Raw genomic sequence first — 24,214 nt, forward strand, 5'->3', positions numbered from 1 at the left:
ATAGATAAAACAGTAGTGAAGTTACGGTACTGCAGGTAGCATGTGTGTAGCTTAACTAAAAAAGCCCCAAAATTCTCAAGCTTGAAAACACATTGAGTTCTGTCCAGGTTACTAATTCCTACCACCATTCTTAGCCATTTTTACCTAGCTTCAAGTCAGGCACACTTTCATTGTGCAGCTGAGATGTTCTATAGTTTATACACCTTGTTAATTACGTCAGGAATTCTTCATAGAAAGTTGTTCTTACTTTTTTTCCACTGATCTTACTGTTCTGAAGACCTGTCCTTCAACTGTAAAAATTCTGTTGAGAAATTACTCTTCCATCTCACCTCAAACTCAGCTTTTCAATTCAGTATGATAAACTGACAATCTTTTCTTCAGTAATACATTACAATCTTCAAGTAATACACAAGTATCTCTGCAATGCTCTGATCCAAGTCAGACTAGCCTCTTATGTGGAAACAGTCTCACACATGGAGTTAATTTCCAGCCTTAAGTTTAAAACACATCTTGGCCTATCCCATCTCTGACTGAAGTATATTTTGAGCATATCATCAACTCAGTGTGTTACGAAGATCTCTACCAGTAAGGGCTCAAAAAAGGCAACATGATTGCTTTATTTGATAGAACAGAATGCTACTCTGAGGCTTTCTCCAGACATCATTTCAGATATACTGAAACATGAATTAGCTGTCAGAGGTGGCACTATGAAGTTCAATTTCAGCATTCTGGTTCAGTTTCGCCGATCGCCAATTTGCTGACTGGCTGAGAAGTGTACTTTTACAGTTCAAATGGAATGATTTTCAAGTACTCTTCCCGTTGCCCACATTGTTAAATGGGCAATTAAGAATAAGCTCATTTGTGATGTATTTGAACCCAGTTAACTAGCTTCACAGATTTACTGACACTTATGTTAGCCAATTTTTTTCTCAGTATCTCTGAAGCTTTAGTAGCTCAATGGAATTAAAAGTATACCATCTCACCTGTTCTATAAATTGAGTGTTTCCCTTTAATTCCTACTTAACTATTTGTCAGAATCTTATCTTTCTGATTTTTCCTTTTCTAATTAGTTGACTTCTCTGCAACTCCAAATGTTGTCACGTGCGGCACTTAAACTGCACAGTCCACACGGAGTGACCAAAAAGAAAGTATCTTCCTTTGAGACAAAGCCTCAGGCAATGCTGTTGGCAGGCATTGAGACAAGGCTCACTGCAAGCAGAGCTGGCTGCCAAAAGTTAGGCTGCCACTTGTGCAGATTTGCAAGCAGAGGTGCTGCAGAGGGGATAGGCAGGGGCAGGGTTGTGATAGCAAATAATTCCTACAGACTCCCCACCTCTCATTTTCATTTGTTAACTGTTACTACCCCATCCCCTGAAACAGATTCCTGCTGCCTATGCCCTAACCTGTACTGGAAATTATGACTTCTATTACTACAAAGGAAGTATTTTGTTTACAAATACGAAGTGCAAGGTTGCACAAATTTTCACAGGGCATTCCATTTTTCAGACACGATAGTTGATTACACTAGAAACAACAGTAAACTATGGCAAAGCTGGCAGGCAAGCCTTGCCGCTTACCTCAGTGGGGTGTTTGTGGAGGGACCACTACTGACCTTTCTATGCCCACTGGGTGGCACTGTAAGCTGGCCCAAGTTCCTTGGGTGTTTTTCCCCTAAATTTATCTGTAAATAAAGTCCTGTATGAAGCTACAGCTGCCTTGTGCAGAAATACTTACTAGAAATGGGGCCAAATACCGAACTACTGCTACCTATTCCAGCCTCTCCAGTGAGAAACGAAGTATTTTGAATGAAGCGTGCCATGGTTCAGAGACAACATTTACATGCAGCAGAGGGTAGTTTCTCTGGAGTTTTTATTGTTACTACAGGAGTAACACCGAGCTGCAGAATTTGTAGATATTTGGATACATGCTGAATCAATCTAACACTTACCTACCTTTCAGGTAAACTCTTAACACAATTTGAGCAACATCCTTCTCTAACGACACTGACTTGTTTTTTAAACAATGTTTCCCTTCCTGCCAAAAAGTTCTTAACACAGGAAAACAAAACAAAACACCAAAAAAACCAACAAATGCAAACCACTAATCCCTTGCCCCCAACAAAACAAAAAACCCTGAAGCAAACCAACTCAAAACCACATATACTTTTTCCACAATCTATGTATGAAGGAATCTGCCCAGCTAACTGATACAACTATTAAATATATAAGCAAAGTTTCACTGCAACCTATGGACACGTGGGAGAAGATAGATAAAGGCATTTTCAGTCATGTGCTGCCATGACTGAAGCACTCTCCATTTCTTGTCTAGCAATGCACTTTTGATTCAAGTTAACAGGACTAACTATGGCTCTGAAGGCTACACAGATAAATGAGTAAATGCATTCCACAGGAGAAACGGAGTTCACCTGTGACAGGCTGCTACACAGTATACAGCTAACCAATAGCTTATTCAGTCCAGTAATGTGGTAAAGGTAATTTTTTTTCTTGCTTTCTGGCTCTGCAAGTCAACCTGCACTTTACCACAGACTCCAAGTTTAGATCTACAGGAGTGTGAACACAGCCTCGTATCTCTAAATGCTAAGGGAAAACACAGAATATAGGATCCTAGAAGTTTTCATACTCATTATTTTATTCAAAGTGGTAATACACTCAGCATACAACACTGCAGGTATTCTAAGAAAAAAACCCCAAACAACTGGTACCAGAACAAACTTCTAAATGGGAAAGGAAAAAAAAATGTATATTATTTAGGTTTGGGTGAAACATACCTGCTCTTGTGCTAGCAGTGAAGTCTTTTGTTCTGAAGGCTCTGTGCTTTCTGGCTTTGGAGGGTTTGCATTTTGTTGCATTCCAGAACTTGATATAATACTTAAATCATTGATTTGATTCTAAAAAAAAGAAAAAAAAAATCACAAAAATAAGCAAAAACTCCTTAATACAAACACATAAAGTTTTAAGTTTATGCTTAAGCACTACTACAATCCTGTTCACATGACACTTTACACTGAAATACAGAGTATTGTTTTTTTTAAGACACTGTGGAATTCACAAGTTTTAGGAAATACAAATCATACCAAGACATCCACCATCTGGCATGTATTCATAGAGCTTTTACTCTATTTAAACAGAAAACAAAACAAAACAACCCAGCCCAAACAAAAAAAGTACAGCTACAACAACAAAAACCCTCAACAAAAACTCCCAAATCCCAGTTTCATACTTTTTTCATGGAGAAAGAAAATTATAATAAAAAGGACAGGCTTTCATGTCTTTCATCTGTGTTAACTAATGAGAAAGCTTGCTATACTTTTACTTCATTAAATCAAGAACCATAACTAGAAACTACTTAGACAAAAAATCCTGTCAGAAAGAACTTAAGGTGGCTGGCAAGACAGCTTGTCACCACATTTAATTAACCGCATATGTACATTTTCAGAGGTGTTAACCTGTTTTTCTGTGGGTGAGGCCAAAAACGAACAAGAGAGCTGCACTGTAACAGACAACATTTACAGTTCAAGATGACTTTGATTTTTAATAAATTTATACATAAATGAAAGCAGGAATTGTATTATGGCTAAAATAAACAGCTTCAGCCCTCAAACTGTAGGACAGTCTAGCTTTCAGCTGGTAAATTGCACCTCATACATGAGATACAGCTGCACATTAGCACCACACAAGATGATTGCTCTGGTCACTCACCCACCACAGCAAAGTCAGAGTTAACTCTTTTTTTGGCAACAAGTTAAAAACTTCTCACAGTCTGAGTTCTATTATTCTTCCGTTTTCAATTTCCAATTCAAAGCAGTCAATACAAAACAATACAATATTGCAAATTAGGGATGGAGGAAAGAAACAACTTCTCCCATCTTTCCAACTTTTAGCCACTAACTTGAAGGTCAAAACTTGGTGCCTGAAATTCTGGATGCCTCCTGATTGCAAAAATCAGACAGAGTAGTTTTCTTGTCACTGAAGGATGAGGTGCAGTAGGTTTCCATGCACATACTGAACCACAGCACAAAGCATCACACTATAAAAAGCATCCATTCACTTCATTAAAAAAAAAAATCTCGAAATTCATTCATTTTCACATATGCACTTGATGTAGCAAGTACTTGAAGGATTAAGCTGATTTGGAATCCTAGATTAAATCACTCAGACATTCATAAATCTCTTTTTTCACTCTCTCTGCCCCCTTCTCATGCTGATACTCTGCCAATCTCATGTGGGCTGCACACAAGGATTACTGTATGATCCATCTGGAATATACCAGGCAGATAAGTACTTTCTGCTCCTAAATACAAATTTATGCATAACTACTGAGTGCTATAAAGTAATATAAAAATCCCAAACATTAAAGCAGGAAAGATCTCTGTCTCTCAAGAAGCCATCTTCAAATCAAGTTGTTTACCCAATCATGTTAATATCAACACACTCTGGCTATAAGAGTTTCAGAATTAATAGGCCAGAGACCTGTTACCAAACCTAAGGTGGTCAGCATAACTTTCTCCAAAGAAGTTTGTTCGAAACAACCAACATCACTCATTTCTGTTTACCTGGCAACTTCTACACCATCACAATCATAGCAGGCTATGGGATTATGTTCAGATTTGGTTTACAGTTCACATACCCAAAAAGGAAACTGCCTGTTTATCAGCATTTTACTTGTCTACAGAGCTACATTTGAAGGTGGACCACACAACCAGTATTCATTTGTTGCTGTTTCCTAGTGTACCTGAAACAAGGCTACTGAAACCACAGCAGAAAATACCTACTCTTTAAAGAAAGCACAGCTAATGTGTTAAAAACTAGTTTCCAAATCAGCCTTCTTAAAAATGAAAAGTAGACAAACTGTTGCCATCTAAGGTAATAACTATAGAAATAAAACCAATGAATTCATGCAACATGCAAATCTCCCCTATTAGCCCTTCTGTCTAAGTCACTGTACATCTGTGTTTGTATCACAGACAGGGGACAGTTTGCAATGTTTCTGGGCTTCTGTTATATTATTCAACAGGTCAACATGTTTTATTGCAGAGCTCAATGAATGTCATTAATTGAGGCAGACCTCCTGCAGTGACTTTCAGCAAAAAGAAGTGAAAAAAACAAGTGGAATGTATTTAAATAATGGAATTCAAGATCACATTTCCTTTGATAATGATCGCAAAACAAGACAGTACAAAACAAGACAGATGAGCACTGAGATTAAGCAGCCCATACACCTATCTTGGAAAAATATTTTGTTGTGTCTGCATCTCCAGCTATCTGTTTCCAAGTTTTATCCCTCCTCCTCACCCAAAAGTGGCAATTCAAAACTGAAAATACACAGACATTAAATGATGGATTTGGTGCACTGCTATGCAATTTTGTATTTAGAATAACACCGAACAGAACAATTTAATATCTAAGATTTTTTTTTGGTTGTTTTTCTCTCAGAATTCACAGGGCATGCCATTTCAATAGACTATGTGATATCCTAAGCCACTTATTCAGAAGTAAAAGGAGTTTTTTCACACATAAGACGACAAAAAGACATTTTCTTACTCGTTCATACTCATCCTTGGCTTTGCTAAGCATTTCCAGGATGTCAATGGGCCTGCTTTCATTGCAGCCATTGGTTCTGCTGGGACTTTTTCTGTCCTGGGAAACTTGCTGTGATCTCTGAGCTTCTTGTTCTACCACTCTGGAAAGGGGAAAAAAAAAAAAAAAAGGATTTAAAAATTTTACCTAGGAGTTAAAATCTTGCAAAAAGCAGTAAAGTGTACTCCTGGCATGCTAGCATGTTTTGTTCTGCATGAATAAAATCTAACACAGAGCTGACCAAAGTTACACAAGCTTTCATTTGCTATGAGGTTTATACAAGTCAAACTGTCAAGTGGTCTGTACAGTTTAGCTCTGATACACACTGCACTGGTCTGCCTTTCACAGCATCTGCCAACAGTAAACAACTCCTGTAAGACTTGTCATACTTAGAGATTTTTCACAATGAAATATGTGGGCATTTGAGCATGTGTTATAGAGTGAACACATATATTGTACCACAGACAGTAATATACATTTTTTTGTTCTTTAATGCTTTTTTTCCTGTATTTAGCCAAATCAAGCCATGTTATTCAACAAAACCAAATACAAGTCAGTTCTAATTTATAATAAGGCCCATGACTCTGCAACAAAACAGAGACAGTGGGAAAGCAGAGAGCTGGCTCACACAAGATTTCCCTGGAGCCAGTCTGCAAGAAGGCTTAGAGCAAGTCACCTTTTATTCTCCCACTTAGGGCACCGGACAAAAGGGCAACCATTTCCTTCTATAGCTGCTCTGTGGTCATTCCAAGTACCTGCAGATCCACAACACATCTTTTCCTCTGGCCTTTGGCACCTATGCTTCATTCATGACTTCTACTCCACCTCTACTAGCCTCAAGTGTGAGAAAAGCTTCAGTTTAAAAGGCAATTAAGATATGCAAGAAGATGATGCATACCTGGTATGTCTCATTAATAAAAGTAAAGGCAGCATGTACTCCTAAGCCATATGCAGTTCACAAGATATGCATGGCTGGGCAACACGCTGAAGCTTATCCTCTTGAAATAAACACACAGCAGCCTGTAATCCCTTCTTTTTTAAGCCTGCATTAATCAAATACGTTAAGAAAAAAAACCAAGCACTGTAAACAGGGCAGAGCTCTGGAGCTGGCACATCACTTGAGAACTCTCATACTGTTGCAACCAGTGGCTGATAGGGGAACCGAGAGGCACCATCATAACAATCACAGAAAGTATCAATCATTCTAGCCTCCAGTTTCTTTAGGTCAGTTAGGATTCAGGACAAACTCTAGATTTTATAGACTGTACAGTAAGTAGATATTTATATGCACCTCTATGTTGCCACTTCTGAGGAAAAAAATAGTCAACAGTTTCTTCCCTGTTTTCTAGCAGCCAGAGCTCTTGGGTTAGAGATTAGTGGCGTCTATGAGAAGAAGGGTTAAGATCTGGTTTTTTAGTAATTCAATGCTGTTTTCAAAATTACTTTGATTTTTTTTTAATCATATGAGCTGCCTGCTGAACCAGCTTCTCATAAGTAGAGCCTTCTCTGTAAGCTAGAATTCACCTGCAAACCTAACTCACAAGAGGGAGGCCAATCTACACTCTGACAATTTCCAAGAACTGCAGCATGCGCTCATTTGGATGAGGCAGCTCAATACTGTACAACTGTTTCTATGGTGACACCCCGAGAGAACAAGTTGTTCTAGCACCCTACATGGTCATACAATCCTGACTTAGGACCTATCTAATCTCAAATCCAAAGCTAGGAATGAGAAAACGCAAGGTAAAAAAAAAAACCTGGATACTTTGCTGAGATTTTAAGTGTCAGCATAATTGTATCAGAAAAAAGACATACTTCAGTTAAAAGAAAAATTCTGAACTGTTTGACGTCATGCCTGGGCTGCCTGATAAGTGAAGCAAAAGCTTTCGTGTAAAGACCTTTCTTTTGCTCTTAACTAGTTGGTCCAGAAAGTTTCAACACAACATATTCCCCCTACAATAGTACTAATTGGTGTCACAGCAAGATATCTTCAAGAAGCACAGTATTTTTCTGTTGTCCATGATGAAGTGTTCATTACAAATTTAAAGCTTAACGTATGACTTTTTTAAAGGAAAGAAGTATCTTATCATGTAAATAACTGTCTTAACAGCTCTTCCTTCATCTTCTGCAAGATATATTTGCATGGTGGCAAGGGGGTAAATGTGAAATAGTATCCCTGCAAAATGCTCTGGGAGACTCTCCCATTGACAGCTTGCTGCTTGCATCTCAGAAGCCAGTTTAGGTCTTACTGTTGAAACAGTCAAAAAGCAATAGGGTTAAGCAAGTTTATAACCTAACCTAAAAATTAAAAATGAAAGTCTTGCAAATTTATATGTCCAAATGCAGTAGTTTAAAAAAAAACCACTTGAAAACTCCTAGTTTGTGTCTTACTTCTAGAAAGCTCACCCCTCAAACAATCTTAGCTTGAACCAAATTAATTCCTTCTAATGTTAAGTTTGATGACTCCAATAAAATTTTCACCTCAGAAAATCCTAGAATTCTCAAAAATCACCAAAAAATCTGCAAATTAAATGCCCTTCTGGGGAAAAAAAAGGTAAATTGATGTAAACCTGCACATGAGCATGCTCTGTATGCAATCCAGGATTAAATCTTTTTTAAGCAAGGCCTGCTGTTCCTTTCCATTATATCAGATAGTGCAAGAGGCACACATTCCTTCAGGGACATGCTAGCTACTCTGACAGTTTAAGAATATCTGCAGTTATAGCATTGAAAATATACCTGGCATAACCTTGCAAATGGGGGAGAGTGGGGAGGCAGGGTTTGAAAGCCAGAGAGAAGGAAGGTGAGAAGTGAAGCCTGTGATTACAAAGCCTACAAACACTAATTTACTTTTCTTTTGAAAGATAAGCCACCGATATATAAGTGGATGACCTGCAGTCTTGTTAATTCAGTTTGGCACAATAAGGTCAAGTCAAACAGCAGGAAAGAGAATGCAAATCTCCTTGCAACCTTTTATGGTTATGTTTTTGAAGCTCTGAGATACTATAAAGACAGTACTTCTTTCCTATCAGTGGTAAAGCAAAATCCAACACCTAAAGAACACAAATCCAAACTTCCAAAGACAAAAAATTGTGGAACAAAATTAATACTCTTGAAAGACAATGTAAATATTTATTTCAACATGTTGCTACTGCACACTGAAATGCAACTTTCCTTCTCTTTTCTTTTTGAATTAGAGAATAGAAGTATTTTCTTAAATACATTGAAGGAATTATTTCATCCTGACATGAACAGTTTCAGCCTCTGTGGCATAGAGAAGCATCAGAAATGTTACTGCCTTCTACCCATTTGAAGGAAAAAAGCTCAATGTTTGTGGAAGCAAGCATCAACAAAATTGTATCACTCTGCTTTACATCAAGGTTATAAGAACAGCCTCAGAAGTGCAGTTTTTCCACCCTACAGGAGTGTGCATTTCACTTTCCCTAATATGACTCCTTAGATACTCAGAAGCTGTAAGGCATGCAGTATGAAGGGAAATGTAATTTCATTCTACAATGCTTTTTCAACAAATATGAGTTGCCTTTGCACTACAGTATACAAGTGGCTTCTGCCAACACTTTCGTAGCCCCCAAATCTCTACACAAAAAACCAGAGGTATCTGGACATTCCAAATCCAAAAATGAAGAAAGACTATATGGAAAAGAAAGTACTCAGATACTAAAAGACTTACTACTGGCGACACTAGCCAAGATCACTTACACCTTTTTTGACCAAGTTCATGGCAACAAAGATTAAAAACCATACTAAAGTGAGGTCCTGGCCAGCTCAGCAAAATGTAACTGTCTGCATTCTGTCAATATTCAATCAATAAATCTTTTTATGTACACATTCAATTTCTCTGGATTTGCTTGCATAAATTTGAAGTGATGAAGCTCAATATACATCCCCTAAAGTCTGCTTGATGCATTAACTCTAACTTTGGTTTCAAAGATACTTTTAATCCACAACCAATGCACATCATAAAAAAATCCCAACGTTTCAAAAATATGTTTTAGGTTTTTTTTACTTTATATACTTAGCAATCTCAGAAACATTGTAGGATGCTTGCAAGAGACTGTATCTGCACCAGAACTAGGGTGAAGTGGTAACTCTAACTTTGGCACTTCTGACTCTGCATTAATAAAGCTGCAATACGGACACCAGGGATCCAAGAAAAGGCAGACTATGGCACTTTACAAAGGAGAGGACAACCAAGCTTGTATTGCTCCCAGGTGGACTTTAAATGAGCCTGCTGGGCTACACTTATTTCCAGAATGTTACAGAATGCAGCCAAAAGAGTAGACATGCTTCTTGGACTGCTTTGCCATGGCAAGACTGGCCTGTTACATGACTACATTTTTAAAGATCCCTGAAATACTAGAGCTTGTGATTAGTGCTGGTGTGACTAAACTAGTGTAATACCAAATGAATTCAAATCTTGCTGTATGACACGTAGATCTGCAGTGTAGCTGTGCATGACAGAACAACAATATGGTAGATTTTGCAAGATGTTCCTCATAGCTTAAAATGAAAAGGTGCATTAAAAACAAAGCCATGCCCTTCTGATGTTATTTGTTTTGGTAACAGTTTCTGACAGTCATACAATTGTTTTCCATTAATTCTTGTATTTCAATTAATGCCATGTTTATGTAAGCCAAGTAACAACAAAAAGTACAACATGGCTGGGGAAAAATAAGTGGGAAATGGGAACTGTATAGGCTGTCAGAATAAGAGAAAAGAAAAATAAGACTTTAAAAAGAGATCTTGGTATCAAAGTCTATTATTTGTGTTGTCTTACATTGCTTTTGTGGTAAAAAGCCAAAATGACTCAAGGCAAAAACCTCAGAACACAAAATCAGAATTCAGATTTAAAAGGCTGCACTGCAACAAGTTTTCATGTAATATTTTGCTAGTCTTCACGATGTCCTGACTTGCAAGAACCAACATGCTGGTTAAGATGACAGAAAAGAAAATTCAGGAGCATAGCATGACAAAGAAAAGTAAAGAAGAGAACATATCCTATGCAGTGTACAGTTTTACATTTTTGCTGGTCTAACTACTGTCACACAATTCCAGCTCCTTCCTTTCATAAAAGGCCATTAAAGATTTGCTTAAATTAATTCTCATTCTCTTCCATTAGTAGAAAAATTTGGCTTAATCTGCAGGGCACCTCACATGATGTCTTAAAGACTTCAAGCCACATTGCCAACTCAACCAGTTCCAGCCCTCTTTGACCTGTGTACACTCAAACTTTTCTACTCCAGTCTGAAGCCCTCCTCAGCTGTGGCAGTGCATCTACAGTACAGACAGGCTAACTGCAGTGCTACAATGATAGCAGCTTAAACCTTGCAAACACAAGTTCTTGCAAACACAGTCTTTTAACATTTCTTTAAATTGAGACTGCCTCAGAAATTCTACTCTTGTGTGACATCTTTAGTAGCCCTTGGAATTAAAAAATATGAGCAAGTGACACAGCAGCTTTATAAACTAACTTTAGCTTCAAAGGGGATGGGAATAGGATTAAAAATTAACCAAAATAACCTCAATCTAGAAATTAATAACAACAGGTTCCTATTATTTCACACTTTTGCTTACTCTCCTAACACTTCAATTCCACAAGAGTCCACCTACTTCTCCCACTCCAAGCTCTTCATTTCACTCATGAATAATGACCAACCATTAAAAAATACAAAACCACACACACACAAAAAGATCCCAACCAAAATCCAGTCCACCACCAAACCAATCAAAAAAGGAACCATCATTTATTTGATTACACTTTCTGCATCAGAGGATCTTTTGCCAGCATCTCTACAAAAAATAAAATATAAACCCATAGAAGTATTCATACTTGCCATCTTTGGAGAATGCCAACTAATGCTTGAACTGATATTTTTACCACTTAACTGCAAACTGTAATGCTGTGAGGTTGGTTTTTTTTTTTAAAGAGGGGGAAAAAAGTTCTGATTACTTCAGAAACTGGTACCAGCAAGAATGTTAGATGTTTTAAGGACAGAGGGAAAAAAAATAAAGCATGCTTACTACATTATTTTTTTCTGTACTGCATAAAATAGACTACAATAATTAGACCACAATACTCACTTAGCCATGAGTTTTGCTATTCGATGACAGTCGTTCTTGTCGTAAAACCATATACTGTAAATTGACACTTGAAAACAAGAAAAAAGAACAAGGGTAAAACAACAGTGTTTAAAAAAGGAAAGAAATCAATTCAACAGGAAAAAAAAATCCCAAAACACAGCAACACACCCCCCCAACACCATTAGATCTGCCATATATGAATTACTATCACTTTCTACTCAAATATTCTCTGTGGAACAGGCTATCTACAAAGTAATCAGAAACAGAACATGGGCAAACACAGATGCAACTTCAGCCAGCTTCAATGCAAGAAAATGTAAATATTGTTTGCAAATAAAAGTGGTAGGAAAATTAAGCTTTAACTACCACATGCCTTCTCACTACAGCTGCAACTTTACATTTCGAATTACTGACTTCACTATTTCAATTAGGCTATTTTTAAAAAATACTCATTTTTAAATTTATCAATTTCTGAAGCTCTATTTAAAAAAAAACGTTTGAAATCCAGTATTACTGTTCAGTCAGAGGCTCTGGAATGTTCTCTCTCCAATCTTTTTCGTAAGAGAAGTAACCATATAGAGGGAAGCAGTATTAACGCTCCAATCACACTGTCATATTCATGGAGCAGCCTACAACTACATAGATTCATACTCAGCCTTACTCTGAAGGCATCAAAGAGAAAGCAATGAAAGCAAAAGAGTTCTGGCTCAGCAAGACACTAAGCCCCATTCCAGCTTTCAGAATAACTAAAATTCCACTGAAAGCTGGCAGAACTACAGCCTGGTCACTGAGCAGAAAGATACTCCATCAGAGGCAGAATCTTTTTTCAGTAGTGCCATGTGCTATTCCTTCATCAGCCCCACTTCAAAGAGGCCATTTTTACCTAGACACACTCATCTCCTCACTGTCCCCCACAGTTGTACCAATAGCACAGATCTGCAAAACTATTTTCAGAACTGTATTTAACCAACCCCAAAAGCAGGCTGTTTCAATCTTGATTCACCTATTATACTTGCATAGTGTGCAATTACATCAAAGGTATATGGAGACTTCATACATGTTACCACTGAAGTATTTTCATTTCAGAAAAGACAATTTCAGCCTTCTGAAACTCATCTTTGTGTTTCAGTTCATGCCAATGTTTCTGTGAAATGACCAAGTGATTATAAAAACATGACTTGGAGACAAAGGATGTTAAAAAAAAGGCAAACCAAAATATTTAACATTTTGCAGCCAGATGCAGATTTTTATTTCCAATGAATTATTTCCCTCACCCACCACCAATTCTCTTCCACCTCAATCAAAGCCCACTCAAAAGTATGTCAAGCCATGGCAAAGAGGGCAATTATTAACCAAACCTTTTTTCCTAGTCCTTTCAGTTGTCTTAGCCTTACTGTGTTGGACCTGAACTCTCAAGAAGTCAAGTCTATACCTCATTTCTATAACAATATTTTGAGACAAAGTGAAGCTCTTCTTTGCTCTTTTTGGGGTTTCTTTAAATAACAACTATATTCATTTGGGTGTTTAGCTGCTTTACAAGTTACAGTTGAAATAACAAAGAAATCAATAAAGAACTATTTAGAGAACCTTCTTCTTACCAAATATGTAAGCCAATTAAAAAAAGGCATTTCATACATGTGCCAAATGTTTATGAAATATATACTAAGTACAACTGGATTGTCTACTGCATAGAAACCACAAAGTTCCCAGTTTGAGCTACTTCAGTCATGTAGCATATTTTAGCTGAAGAAAAGCTCCTTCCCTGCCTTGACTTCATTATCAGAAAAACTGCCAAGTGAAGAAACCTTCTTCATAAGCATACTTGCTGAAGAAATGAAGATAAGGGACCCATAGTATATCTAAATGGGACAAATGATTGAAGTCACACTCAATTCTGCCAGAAACAGGCCTACACAAGACAACCAGAAGTAGATTCAAATCTCAGTTTGCTCAGGCTTTTTTCCACTTTGTACTACTAGCAAGCAATCATAGGGAGTCACTTCAAATTATTACCAGTATTACGAAGATGTAAAGGCAGATTATGAACAAGTAAACTTGGGCACTAACTTACACATTGTCCAACAGGCTGGAATGTTTACCTTCTTCAAAAGAGGACTTATGCTACCAGTTCAGCTCCCCTGCCCCAGAAGGATAGGTGTGTTCAGACCTTAGGTTTACAAGAATTATCCGTTGTCTTAATCTACATTCTTCTCTGACATGTTATTTTTATTAGAAACATTGACCTACAGTAATTATCTGTAACAAGTAATACTCAACTTCTCTCCAAACTTCACTGGAGTAATCATTTAAACGTGACTTAAATCGCTTTAAGAAAAAGAGGGTTTGAGAAAAATTAAAGTCTTATGGAAGGATTCCAGCTCAAATCTAAGTTGGATGTCAGAAGGAAGATCTTGGTCTCTTCTATGCTGTGTTTTCATGGCTTCATGGGACAGTCAGCTGACTGTTCCAGTGCTGCCTTGTTAGTAGATTTGCATTTAAGAGTGAGATAGCAAGTTCCACAGTGAGACAGAGACCTCAATCTTTGGCAATTTAAAATGAAGCTGCAACCCCAAGCTGTAGTTTCACTTTAGGTTCCATTTTAAGCAGAAAGACAGTCACCACCCTTACATTCCCACAACTTTTCCCTTAAATCACTGTACCCCAATTCATCCCCTTCCCTTACGCCAGTGGGACACATTTTATGCCAGACCAGTTCTTTGATACAGTTTATGCATCAGCACCAGAGAGAGGGCTGAAACAAGTCTCTGAGGGAAGCACACTAAGGCAAAACTGTCAAAATGTTCAAGGAACTGTAGCCAGAAAATGCCATGCCAGAAGTGTACATAGGAGTCAGCAACACTGCCAGTTTCAGAGATTACAGACACCATCAGACTATTGCCTTAAGCACTTCAGCCATTTCTGCTTCATCTCATTCAAAAAGTCAATCTGTTTAAAAGTTACCTTAACTAGTGGGAAGAACTGACAGAAGACAAAAGTTTCATTTTGCAGTTCAAATTTAGATCTTGCTATACAATGAAGCAGAATGACTGCAAGTGAAGGACAATAACCTTTCAAACTCTCTCTGAAGAGAAAGAACTTGAGTTTTGAAACCCATGCCACAAGCTAATTTAACCCAGTATCACTCCCATAAAGAAAAGCATATACATGTATCATGCATATGGCATATCAATCACTTTACACTTCAAATACACTTTAAGGCAAAAAGTACATATGTAAATCCATCTCTCTCAAAGCTCTTCTTTTTCAGTAGCAAGGTTAGCTTAAATGCCACCTCTCCTCAAACTGTTCTAATGCCTTTTTCACAGAGATTCCTCATTCAACATTCATATCTCTCTCTATTTAAATACTAGCCTGCCACACAGATTTATACATCATTAGAATTAATAAAAGTCCCTCCCTTTACTATTGAGTATCTAAGGCCATACTTTGTCAAATTCAGCAAGAGGGATTACTGCTTTCCAACACTGAACCAACATGGAAAACCCCTTCCATTTAAAGTGGAATCTTTCAGGTCAAGCAAAATATTTTTAGAACATCTTAGCAGCTTTCAATGGTTCTTCCCCTCCCCCCAGCTCACATTGCTGCTTCTGCTATAAGAAAGGAGCCTGTTCTTGATACCTTTATCTCACACTAAACCACTGGGTTAATAGGCTTGCTGGAGCCATTTAGCTTCAGCAATCACAGAGATATGTTATACACTTAATGCACTGCCAGCCAGGAACAAAGGTGGTAGCAGGGACTTGCCTTACCACTCAAAAATGCCCTGTTTTGCAACCAGCCAGGAGCTCTTTCAAAGATTTTTAAAAGCTATTTGAAATAATGCAACTCATTTTGCTTTTGCTGTTCTGAATACATGTTTGTTTACATAATGGTAACACATCAAGCCCAGAAGACAGCACTTCGTAACTGAGTTTTCCACTTAAAGATGAAATTACTTACTCTTACCCTTGGACACAATTAAGAAGCAAGCAAGAAAAAAGAAATCCCAACCAACCAAAAAAAACCAACAACAAACAAGGATCATTTATTTCAATACCCAAGTTTTATGCTTAGCTTCTGTCTTTTCAGCACAATGGAAATCAATCTGCCTGACCTCTCAAGTGAACTAGCTTGGATTAAGAAGCCTTTTAATCAAGACCGACATCACCAATACAGAGGGAAAGTTATAAACGAGAAAGAAGACTCCTTCTGGCAGACTTTAAGAGGTAAGACAGCCATTGCTTAAAACTTTGACTAATTTTCCTCTGCTAAGAAAACTACCAACTATCAGGTCCAAATTATCCTATTACAGATTGAAAGTACTCAGCTTTCAAATTGATTTATTATTGCTGTTATTGGCAAAAATGTACTCATTTTTTAAACAGAGTCTAACACAGTTCTCGTAAAATGCAGACAAGAGGTAGAAAGAAAGCTGAGATTAATTTTTTTAAGTTAGTGAGATTCAATGCTTCATAAACAAATACTCTGAATACTCTTAAGAATGTGCATACATACAGAGGGAAAGTGAGACAGATAAATGAACCTTGTGTACATTTTCCAGACCAGACAAACAGCACACCAAGTATGAAGTATAATGTAAAAAATTCTAACTTTTAAGAGGAATTCCAAACTAAAGAAAAACCATGTTACATCAAGTCAAGTAATTTCTTTTCATTTTGGTAATTTCTTGATTTGTCCATATTTGGAGATACTTGCTTTCTTTAATTCTCTCAACAATGAAAAGTAGAATACCTTTTTGTTCTATGTACCACTGTAACTGGTATAATGTTGAACAGCTTAGCAGTCACATCCCCTGTCATTTTTGCTTTAGGATCTGATGCCTCATGAATAAATGGTGTAAGTTTCCAGGCAGTATTATAGACAACTTTTAAAGTAGACATACCCTTTTCCAAAATCCTCAAGTATTCTTTTGGAGCTTGAACTGTGTCATGTAGATAGAATGATTTGGAGAAAAGAAACTTCTGGAGTTGGGAATGATTTCTCCATTAATGGCTAAAACATTGTACAATATTGTTTCCTGGATGAAAAAGCATCTTTACATCTGATCAGAATAACAAATAACTGACTCAAATGGCTTCTGTTTCTTGCACTGAACACAACAACAGGTAGTTGTAAGAAAGGTACTGTACCACTTCATCTATCCTTCTCTCAGAATAGCCATGAAACACTCCTGCAGATTCCACCCTGAGAAAACAGGGAGAAACTCCCTGTCAACTACAACAGGCAGGTCTCCTTTCCCCATGAGAATAAAACAGCCATTACCTAGTCTTGTTCAAAGAGTACGAAAAAGCCTCTGAGCAAAATCTATAAAGGATCTCATGTCCACAGTTTAAAAGTAAGTTCTGATATGGAGCAAACAAAATTCCACTGTATATTAAGAAGAAGTACTTTAAAAAAATCAAATCATAACAGAATGGCAAAACTCACCAAAAGTATTTTGATCTAACATGAGAAGCAAAGCATCCTTACAGCCTCCAGCCAAACACAAACAATGTTTACATACTGCTTGCGAAGTTTCTCATGGAGCCTGTTATTAGCTTTGCATAGACTGAAGGCTGTCACTTGATACATTCAGAACAGCTCTCATGCCATTTGAAACTAGAATGCCAGATGCATAACAAGGACTTTGCCCTTGTTATCTTCTTAAGTCAAGACCAAATCTGGGAACAAAGCGAAAATGTGAAGTTTCTAAAACAGTTAAGACCATATTCAGTTATAAAGACTGCTGACATGGAACCTTCCCTGAATAGGTGGTGGCATAATTTTGCTTTGATCATGTTCTACTACTACTATCATGCCCTGGGGGAAAGTGTAAACCATGATTTGACATGGATCCTGTTACAATGTAAATACACAGAATACATTTGTCTCTGTCAAACAGCAGCATTAATAAAGATAATTTTAGGGGTTTATCAGCTTGAACTTTCCCCCGTCTTTAAAGTAAGGCAATAGAACCATCAGTTCAACAGCTCATCAGTCTTAGCAGAACAACTGAAGAGCTTCTAGTGATCACGGTGGATTTCCTCAATCAGAACACAAAAAAAAGAAAGACACTCTTACAAGAAAGCTGTTGCCAGCACTCTGTATAACAAAGCAGATTTCCCTAGCATAACCTATTCTCTTCCAGTCATTTAAGGATCTCAGAAGAGCTTCACATTAATCCTTAGAGACACACATTACACCAACCACTGACTTAAAACTCCTGTTGAAATTAGTCCCAAAACCTCAAAGGTTTTTCAAGCCAGCAGGTAGCCAAGAATAAGTGGACAAACTTCCACATTAAAAGAACTTATATAAGAATCCTCTGATCTGCCCACACAAATAAAATACATGTTGAAATTCGTATGCAAATCCAAATCAAACCTGAAGGGCTCCTAGTTTGTATTTTTTTAATTTCACAAATACTATGTAGATAGAGGCAAACAGCTTTACTGCTGAATGTTCAAACTTTGTAATGTGTTTTTTTTCCTAATTAATTCAGGGAACAAAAGTGAGGAAATTTGGCAGACTGTATGCAAGGAACGAATTCCAAAACATAGTAACTAAAAGCAAACTTAATGGAATTAGTGGTACTGAAATCATAAGGAATAAAAAACCTTTGATGTTGTTTCTTGTGCTTTAAACTTGTCTATGAACAAAGTGAACATTAGCAGAGCGCATAAACATTGGTCTGTGGCACTTGGGGAAGTAGCTAATAACATAACTACACTCAATATTTGGCAATCAGTGCAGACTGTTTCTAGACTTGCTGCTATTACCACCCTCTTTTCCATGAGCCAGGACAGTGATGAAATAAGAGAACATTTCTGACCTAAGTCTTCTAAAAAAGAGAAAGATAGAAGGAAAAAAAAAAATGCAAACCAAAAACACCTCTTCATCACTTCAGAATACAATTAATTCCCACATCCAGTCCATAGTATTTTCTTTGTTCACCTCTGCATGAATTTCTTTCTTTCACATTCTTTTCTATGCCATCTCTATCCTAACTCCCATGAACCTCCCACAGATCTTGCACAATAGTGTCCCGTAGGAAAAGAAGAGCTTTTATCAATGAGACAAAGGCATATAATTAGCTTTAGGGATTTCTCAAGAACTCACACACAGCCTACTTTATTTGATTTCTTCCTTGAAGTGATCCTCTAGTCACTCCCACTAGCATACACCATGGTAGCTCCAAAGCAGTTCCTGCTTCCCGATACGATCAGCATTTCAAAAAAACAAACGAATCAACCTCCTGCTCCCCTTATGTCACCAACCTCACCATCACAATTCTTTCCTCTGCTGCCTTATCATCAGGCATCCACAGCTCTTCTTCCATCTAAACAAATCATTAGCCAGCCATTTACTTCCCTAACTTCCTAGACTTATCGACTTACTGACAAGTTTTGACTTTTTCCTCTTGATGATACTTACAAGATTGCTAAGATTTAAATGGCGGAGTCCAGCTACTTCAAGCTGCTCTTTGTCACCATAGCGGAGTCTATTCTACTCCCTAGAGATCCTAGAGGCTTTCCAAGGGGGAAATAGGAGGGGATTTGCATTTGACTGCTCTTTTAGGCACATTGAAGCAGTGTTTCTATATGTAATGCAAGGGGACATTAGGAAAGGAAAAAGACACGGTTCTGAAGAATTGCAGTATCCAGACAGCACATGAGTTCTTCAAGTAATTCAGTAAAAACAACATGCCATTAGACAGCCCCAAATTAGTTTGAACATCTGCACCTGGAGAAGAGGGTGCCTTTGCATCAAGAGGACCCTGTGCTCTGTGTGGTGCCTTTTAAATTTATCTCCTTAACCTAATGCAAATTTCATATACACATACTCCCTATTCCTTTCTTTAAAGGCTACATAAGTTATACTTTTGAGCTCTTGGAGTAAGAGGACTTTCAGTGTGTACCTTATTGGAATACAGGACTCGGAAGCTCATCTGTTCTTGGTGTTAAATACTTCCAATCTTCATTATTCTTCCAGAGTTTTTTATTAATGCCGTAGCACCGTGTATAGGTTTAGATTAAACCTATCAGACCATTAATTAAAAAGAATATACCAATATTCAACTTTGTTAGTATATCTTTTTTCATTGGAAGTATTTAAGTACATCTAGCAGTGCTAGATCAATGCCTACTTCACTGGATCCTGCCCCATTACATTATACAAGCATCACAGTAATCAGAAGTTTAATATGGATTAAAGAAAGAATGAAGAATACTCACAGCTAGCATTTCTGTAGAGAAGAAAAGGTTCATGGAGCTGGAACTCCAGATCTTTATTTACTGGTTCAACCAGGTTGTGCATGTTCAGTCGATTCACTATCGTAAAACCATGATAAGGAGAAGCTGACCTATTGTTGCAATCAAAACAAAGGCAAGGATTAACATCCTGATCGAGGCATACAACTTGCTGAAACATTTATGAATTAATCTTCAAATTTCCATTGCTTTATAAAGTGAAGCTTTAGCAGTCCCGAAGCTCCAATGGTCATTCCTCTATGCCATTTCTTGGCATGCCAACTAATCTCAATTTAATATTCCACTTGCCTAAAACTAGTATTGGGATTACAGTTCTACATTGCTGAACTGCTGAATCAAAGATATGCCTAAAAAAAATAATCTATTTAAAAAACTAGGGCAGATCCAGGATTAAAATACAAGTGTGTTCAATATTTCACCTATGATAGTTTTTGAGCCATTTTAGAATCCTTTATTAGAGGAGAAAAAAAAAATTTAAACCACTTAGATAGCAACATTTACATTACTGTAGGCAGTTATGGCAGTAAAAAGGCTGTAAGCTTAAATAATATGAAATACATTTAGAGGGGAATCATAAGCAGTAATTTCTTCCTAAACAGACTCTCTTAACATAAGGACTTAAGCTTGTGAGCTCAAAGTACATATTAAATTATTCAGAATTGTATTGCTCAGTGAAGCGACTTCTGTTATCTAGATTTTTACTAGACACCACATGAGAAAAGGAAACATCAAGCAAGCACTGGAAGACCAAGTTAGTTTTATATCTGTTTACTCTTGCTGCATGAATGTCACGTCAGCCCAATCAACACTCACATAATCAACACAGCAATGTAAAACTCAGATATAACTAGCTATTGAATGTTAAGACTCCTACAACAATGTGGCTACCTTACCAGTTATCAACTACAGTCTCTCACCAGCTTCTAAGGAGGGCATAAACAACCCTCATCACCACAAGTTAGTCTTCTAAATACACCTAACAGAATTTATTTAAGGTAACTGGTTATTTGTGCAGAAACTTTTTGCCTAGTTCTTGGGGTTTTACTTTACTTATCTTTCTTTAAGTATTTCCAAGCTTAGAGATAAAGTAAAGTAGACAAGAACTGGTTACTAGTATCCCTTCATAGTGCTAAGATAGAATATTTTAATGACCTAGCATTTGACAGTGTTCCAAGATGCATTATTTATATGTATTACATTCAACCGAGTGTTATTTCATTGCCAGATTGCTTATTTGCCTATTATTTATGAAGTAAACCCTTGATTGGTGTTCCGTGCTGGTTCCCCCACAACCCCTTCCCCCCGTCTCATATAGTTGGAAACTTATTTTTGTGGTTTTGATGAGGAAACCAAGCAGCCCTGAAAACTATACACTAGTAGACCTTCACTTTTTGGGCAGCTTTATCCATTTACAAAAATGTCTGCCCTTTCCTGAAAGTAAATAGGGGCAGGTTATTTAGTAAGTCAGCAGTGCTGGTTGCATAATCAGCTTTTATGTATTTTAAGAGACAATGGGAAACTCAGCATTTAACAAATGCTACTGGATTAACAAAAGAAGCTTGATAAACTAGGTTTCGATGTGGGTACATATGCAGTGTTTATCAACTGTTATGATTCTTCAGTGGTGCTTCTAGGTGCTTTTGACAGAGTTATTTACTAATGTGCAGAGTTCACTCTTTTCAAATGAAGACACAGACATTAACAGCTACACCAATAAGTAATTATGAGTTTACTTGACAGCTATGAAGCCATTAGAGGCTTCCTTTTTAAAGAAGAAAAACAGAATTATAGACTCAACCAGGTTATAAGAGACCTCCAAGATCATCCAGTCCAACCTATCACCCAGCCCTAGCCAGTCAACTAGACCATAGCACTAAGTGCCTCATCCAGTCTTTTCTTGAACACCTCCAGGGATGGTGACTCCACTACCTCCCTGGGCAGCCCCTCCCTCCTCCCCAGAAAAACTAAACCAAATCAAAAAACACAAATAGTCTTTACCTTTTGTACACAAATAAGGTCCCTTCTATGTCGGTTTTCTCCTACAAAAGACAGCAGTTGCATTTAAGAGGTATGCCTGTTCACACAGCTATGTAGCTTTTGCACAGCATTTTAATTCCAGAGACTTGCAATATCCTTATTTTCCATGAGGATGACATGATAGGACTAAAAATATCTCTTACTTTCAGAAACAACTTTTTTTTCCTTCTTATAAATAGAGAAAAAAAAAACACTCAAATCCATTTCCAGACGATTTTGTTCATGTTATCAATCTGACTGCATGACACACAATATTTCACAGTCTGTCTAAGCCTGAGAGGTCACAGCTGAATAATAACAAAACGATGTAATTACGGACCGTAAGTTCTGTTTCTCACTTCGGTTTTGAGAGCAAACTTTACCATGTGCCTGTGATTCGCAAGCAGTGTTGGGTGCAGCTCTAGCACTGCTTTCGGCAATGTGAATTTCGGCATACTTGCATTTTTACAGTTTCACGTTAAAACCGGTAGCCAGGCTAAAACTACAGTTTGATGCAATGACGAACATTAATATTTGTCAAATTCCACTCCTCCTGAATTACAGCTCTGCTCAAGACGCACGAGTAACAACCAATTACAATTCCAAAGAAAAAAAAAGGGGTGAGGGGTGGGGAGAAGCCACCCCAGACACCCCAGCAAAAGAAAGCTGGGCCCCCACCGCTGCTGCGGGCACGGCCACCCCGAGCAGGCGAGCGACGCTGTGCCTGCCCGTGCCCCGGCACAGGTTTTCCTTCCCTCCGGTACAAGCTCCCTGCCGAGGTCACCACCTCCAAGGGCAGATGGTACCAAAACCCCAACCTCCCCCATCGCGGAAGAGCAGCCCCCGCCTGGGGCCCGTGCGGCGGCGCCAAGCCAGGCGGCTGCTGGGGCGAGAGCACGGCGTGGGCAGCGCAGGCCGGCTTCCCCGGACTTACCCACTCGTTGGCCTTGGGGCTGAAGCTGTAGAGCGCTACCTGGCCGGTCACGTCGGCGATGCTGGTGATATAGGGGTCGTGCTGCTTCAGAGCCGCCAGGCTGATCTCCTGCCCCGCTCTGCTCACCGACTCCATCTTGGATCCCGGCAGCCACTCGCGGGGGAGGGCAAGAAGCAGCCGTGCGGTGTCACAGGCGCACCCGTCCCTGCCGCCGGCCGGAACGCCGAGCGCCGCGCCTACCGTTCCGCGCCTGGGAAGGGCTGCGCCGAAACAGGAGCTCGGAAGCCAGAGCCCCGTGCCCCGGCTTCGCCGCTCCGGTGCCCGACGCCTTGCTGGGCCACGGGTTCCCGATGCAGCCTTCAGCCTCTGGTGCTACGCTTGGCCCAAGGCTGCAGGTTGTCGTTCACACGCCGCCGCCGCAGAGGGTTCGGTGGCCTTGTGGCACAAGGTCGTGAGACACAGGGCAGCGGCGGGGCAGAAAATCAGCTTCGTGGCGTTCGGCGCGACCTGGCGCTGTGTCCCCTCGTGCAGCTGTGCCAGCACCAGCTGCAAGGTTTGGCCAAGCCCCGGTCGGAGCTGGCATAGCTGAGCCATGACCTCCACGCTCCTGTGCTGCCCGTGTCCGCAGGCGCTGGCTATCACCGTATCCTGTCCAGCAGAGCCGACCCCCTTCTGCCGCCCCCCCCGAGCTTCAGCCCGGTGAAAATCCGTCCAGGAGGTTTGTCAGACATGACACTCGGGCTCGGCTCGCACAACGCTGTTAGGGAAGGACTTAAAATTCTTTGCTGAAGAAGAGATCCTATCGCCATGCTAACCAGCTCCACTCTCCAGTGCTTCATCCCTCGGGCATGTTGTATGAGATGTTCAGTTGCTTTGACTTGCATCTACATCTGCACATTTAATGTAGAGAAATAGCTTCTGCCTAAATGGAACGGATCAAGCTAAAGATCCGTGTATTCTTTACGCTGTGAGAAGTTTGGTTTTATTATTTATTTGCTGGCAGTAACACAAAGGCTTCGAGGTTACTGCAGACTAGCACACCGAGTGAGATAACTGGGTAACAGGCTAGAGGAATTCCAGTACTTTGGGAGTGATGTTTGTTCATATATTCGTCATTATCTGGTATCTGAGTATCTAATAGTCTGCAATGGGCTGTGGCATTTTCAATAGCTTTAAAGAAATTCGGAATTAAATCTTTTTTTTCTCAGATGCAGTAAGCATATCAACTATCCTACGTGGTACATACTTGTTTTCTGGAACAAGAACAAGGTGCTATGCAGTGCACTGATCACCAT

General features: G+C 38.8%; 1 protein-coding gene across 1 annotated transcript in view; it reads right to left on the reverse strand.

The window, feature by feature from the left end:
- Positions 1-23,054, reverse strand: part of DCP1A (decapping mRNA 1A) — a 35,399-nt gene extending 12,345 nt beyond the window's left edge. Inside the window, exons 1-6 of the mRNA XM_064156680.1 lie at positions 22,920-23,054; positions 21,968-22,008; positions 19,934-20,061; positions 11,700-11,766; positions 5,562-5,700; positions 2,789-2,908 (exon numbers count right to left, since the gene is read on the reverse strand). Coding sequence (XP_064012750.1) covers positions 2,789-2,908; positions 5,562-5,700; positions 11,700-11,766; positions 19,934-20,061; positions 21,968-22,008; positions 22,920-23,054 — 630 coding nt within the window. The remainder of the gene's footprint in view (positions 1-2,788; positions 2,909-5,561; positions 5,701-11,699; positions 11,767-19,933; positions 20,062-21,967; positions 22,009-22,919) is intronic.
- Between the last annotated feature and the right edge of the window lie 1,160 nt (positions 23,055-24,214).

This window comes from Pogoniulus pusillus, chromosome 16 (genome assembly GCF_015220805.1).
Source record: "Pogoniulus pusillus isolate bPogPus1 chromosome 16, bPogPus1.pri, whole genome shotgun sequence".
In the NCBI taxonomy this organism is placed as follows: domain Eukaryota; kingdom Metazoa; phylum Chordata; class Aves; order Piciformes; family Lybiidae; genus Pogoniulus; species Pogoniulus pusillus.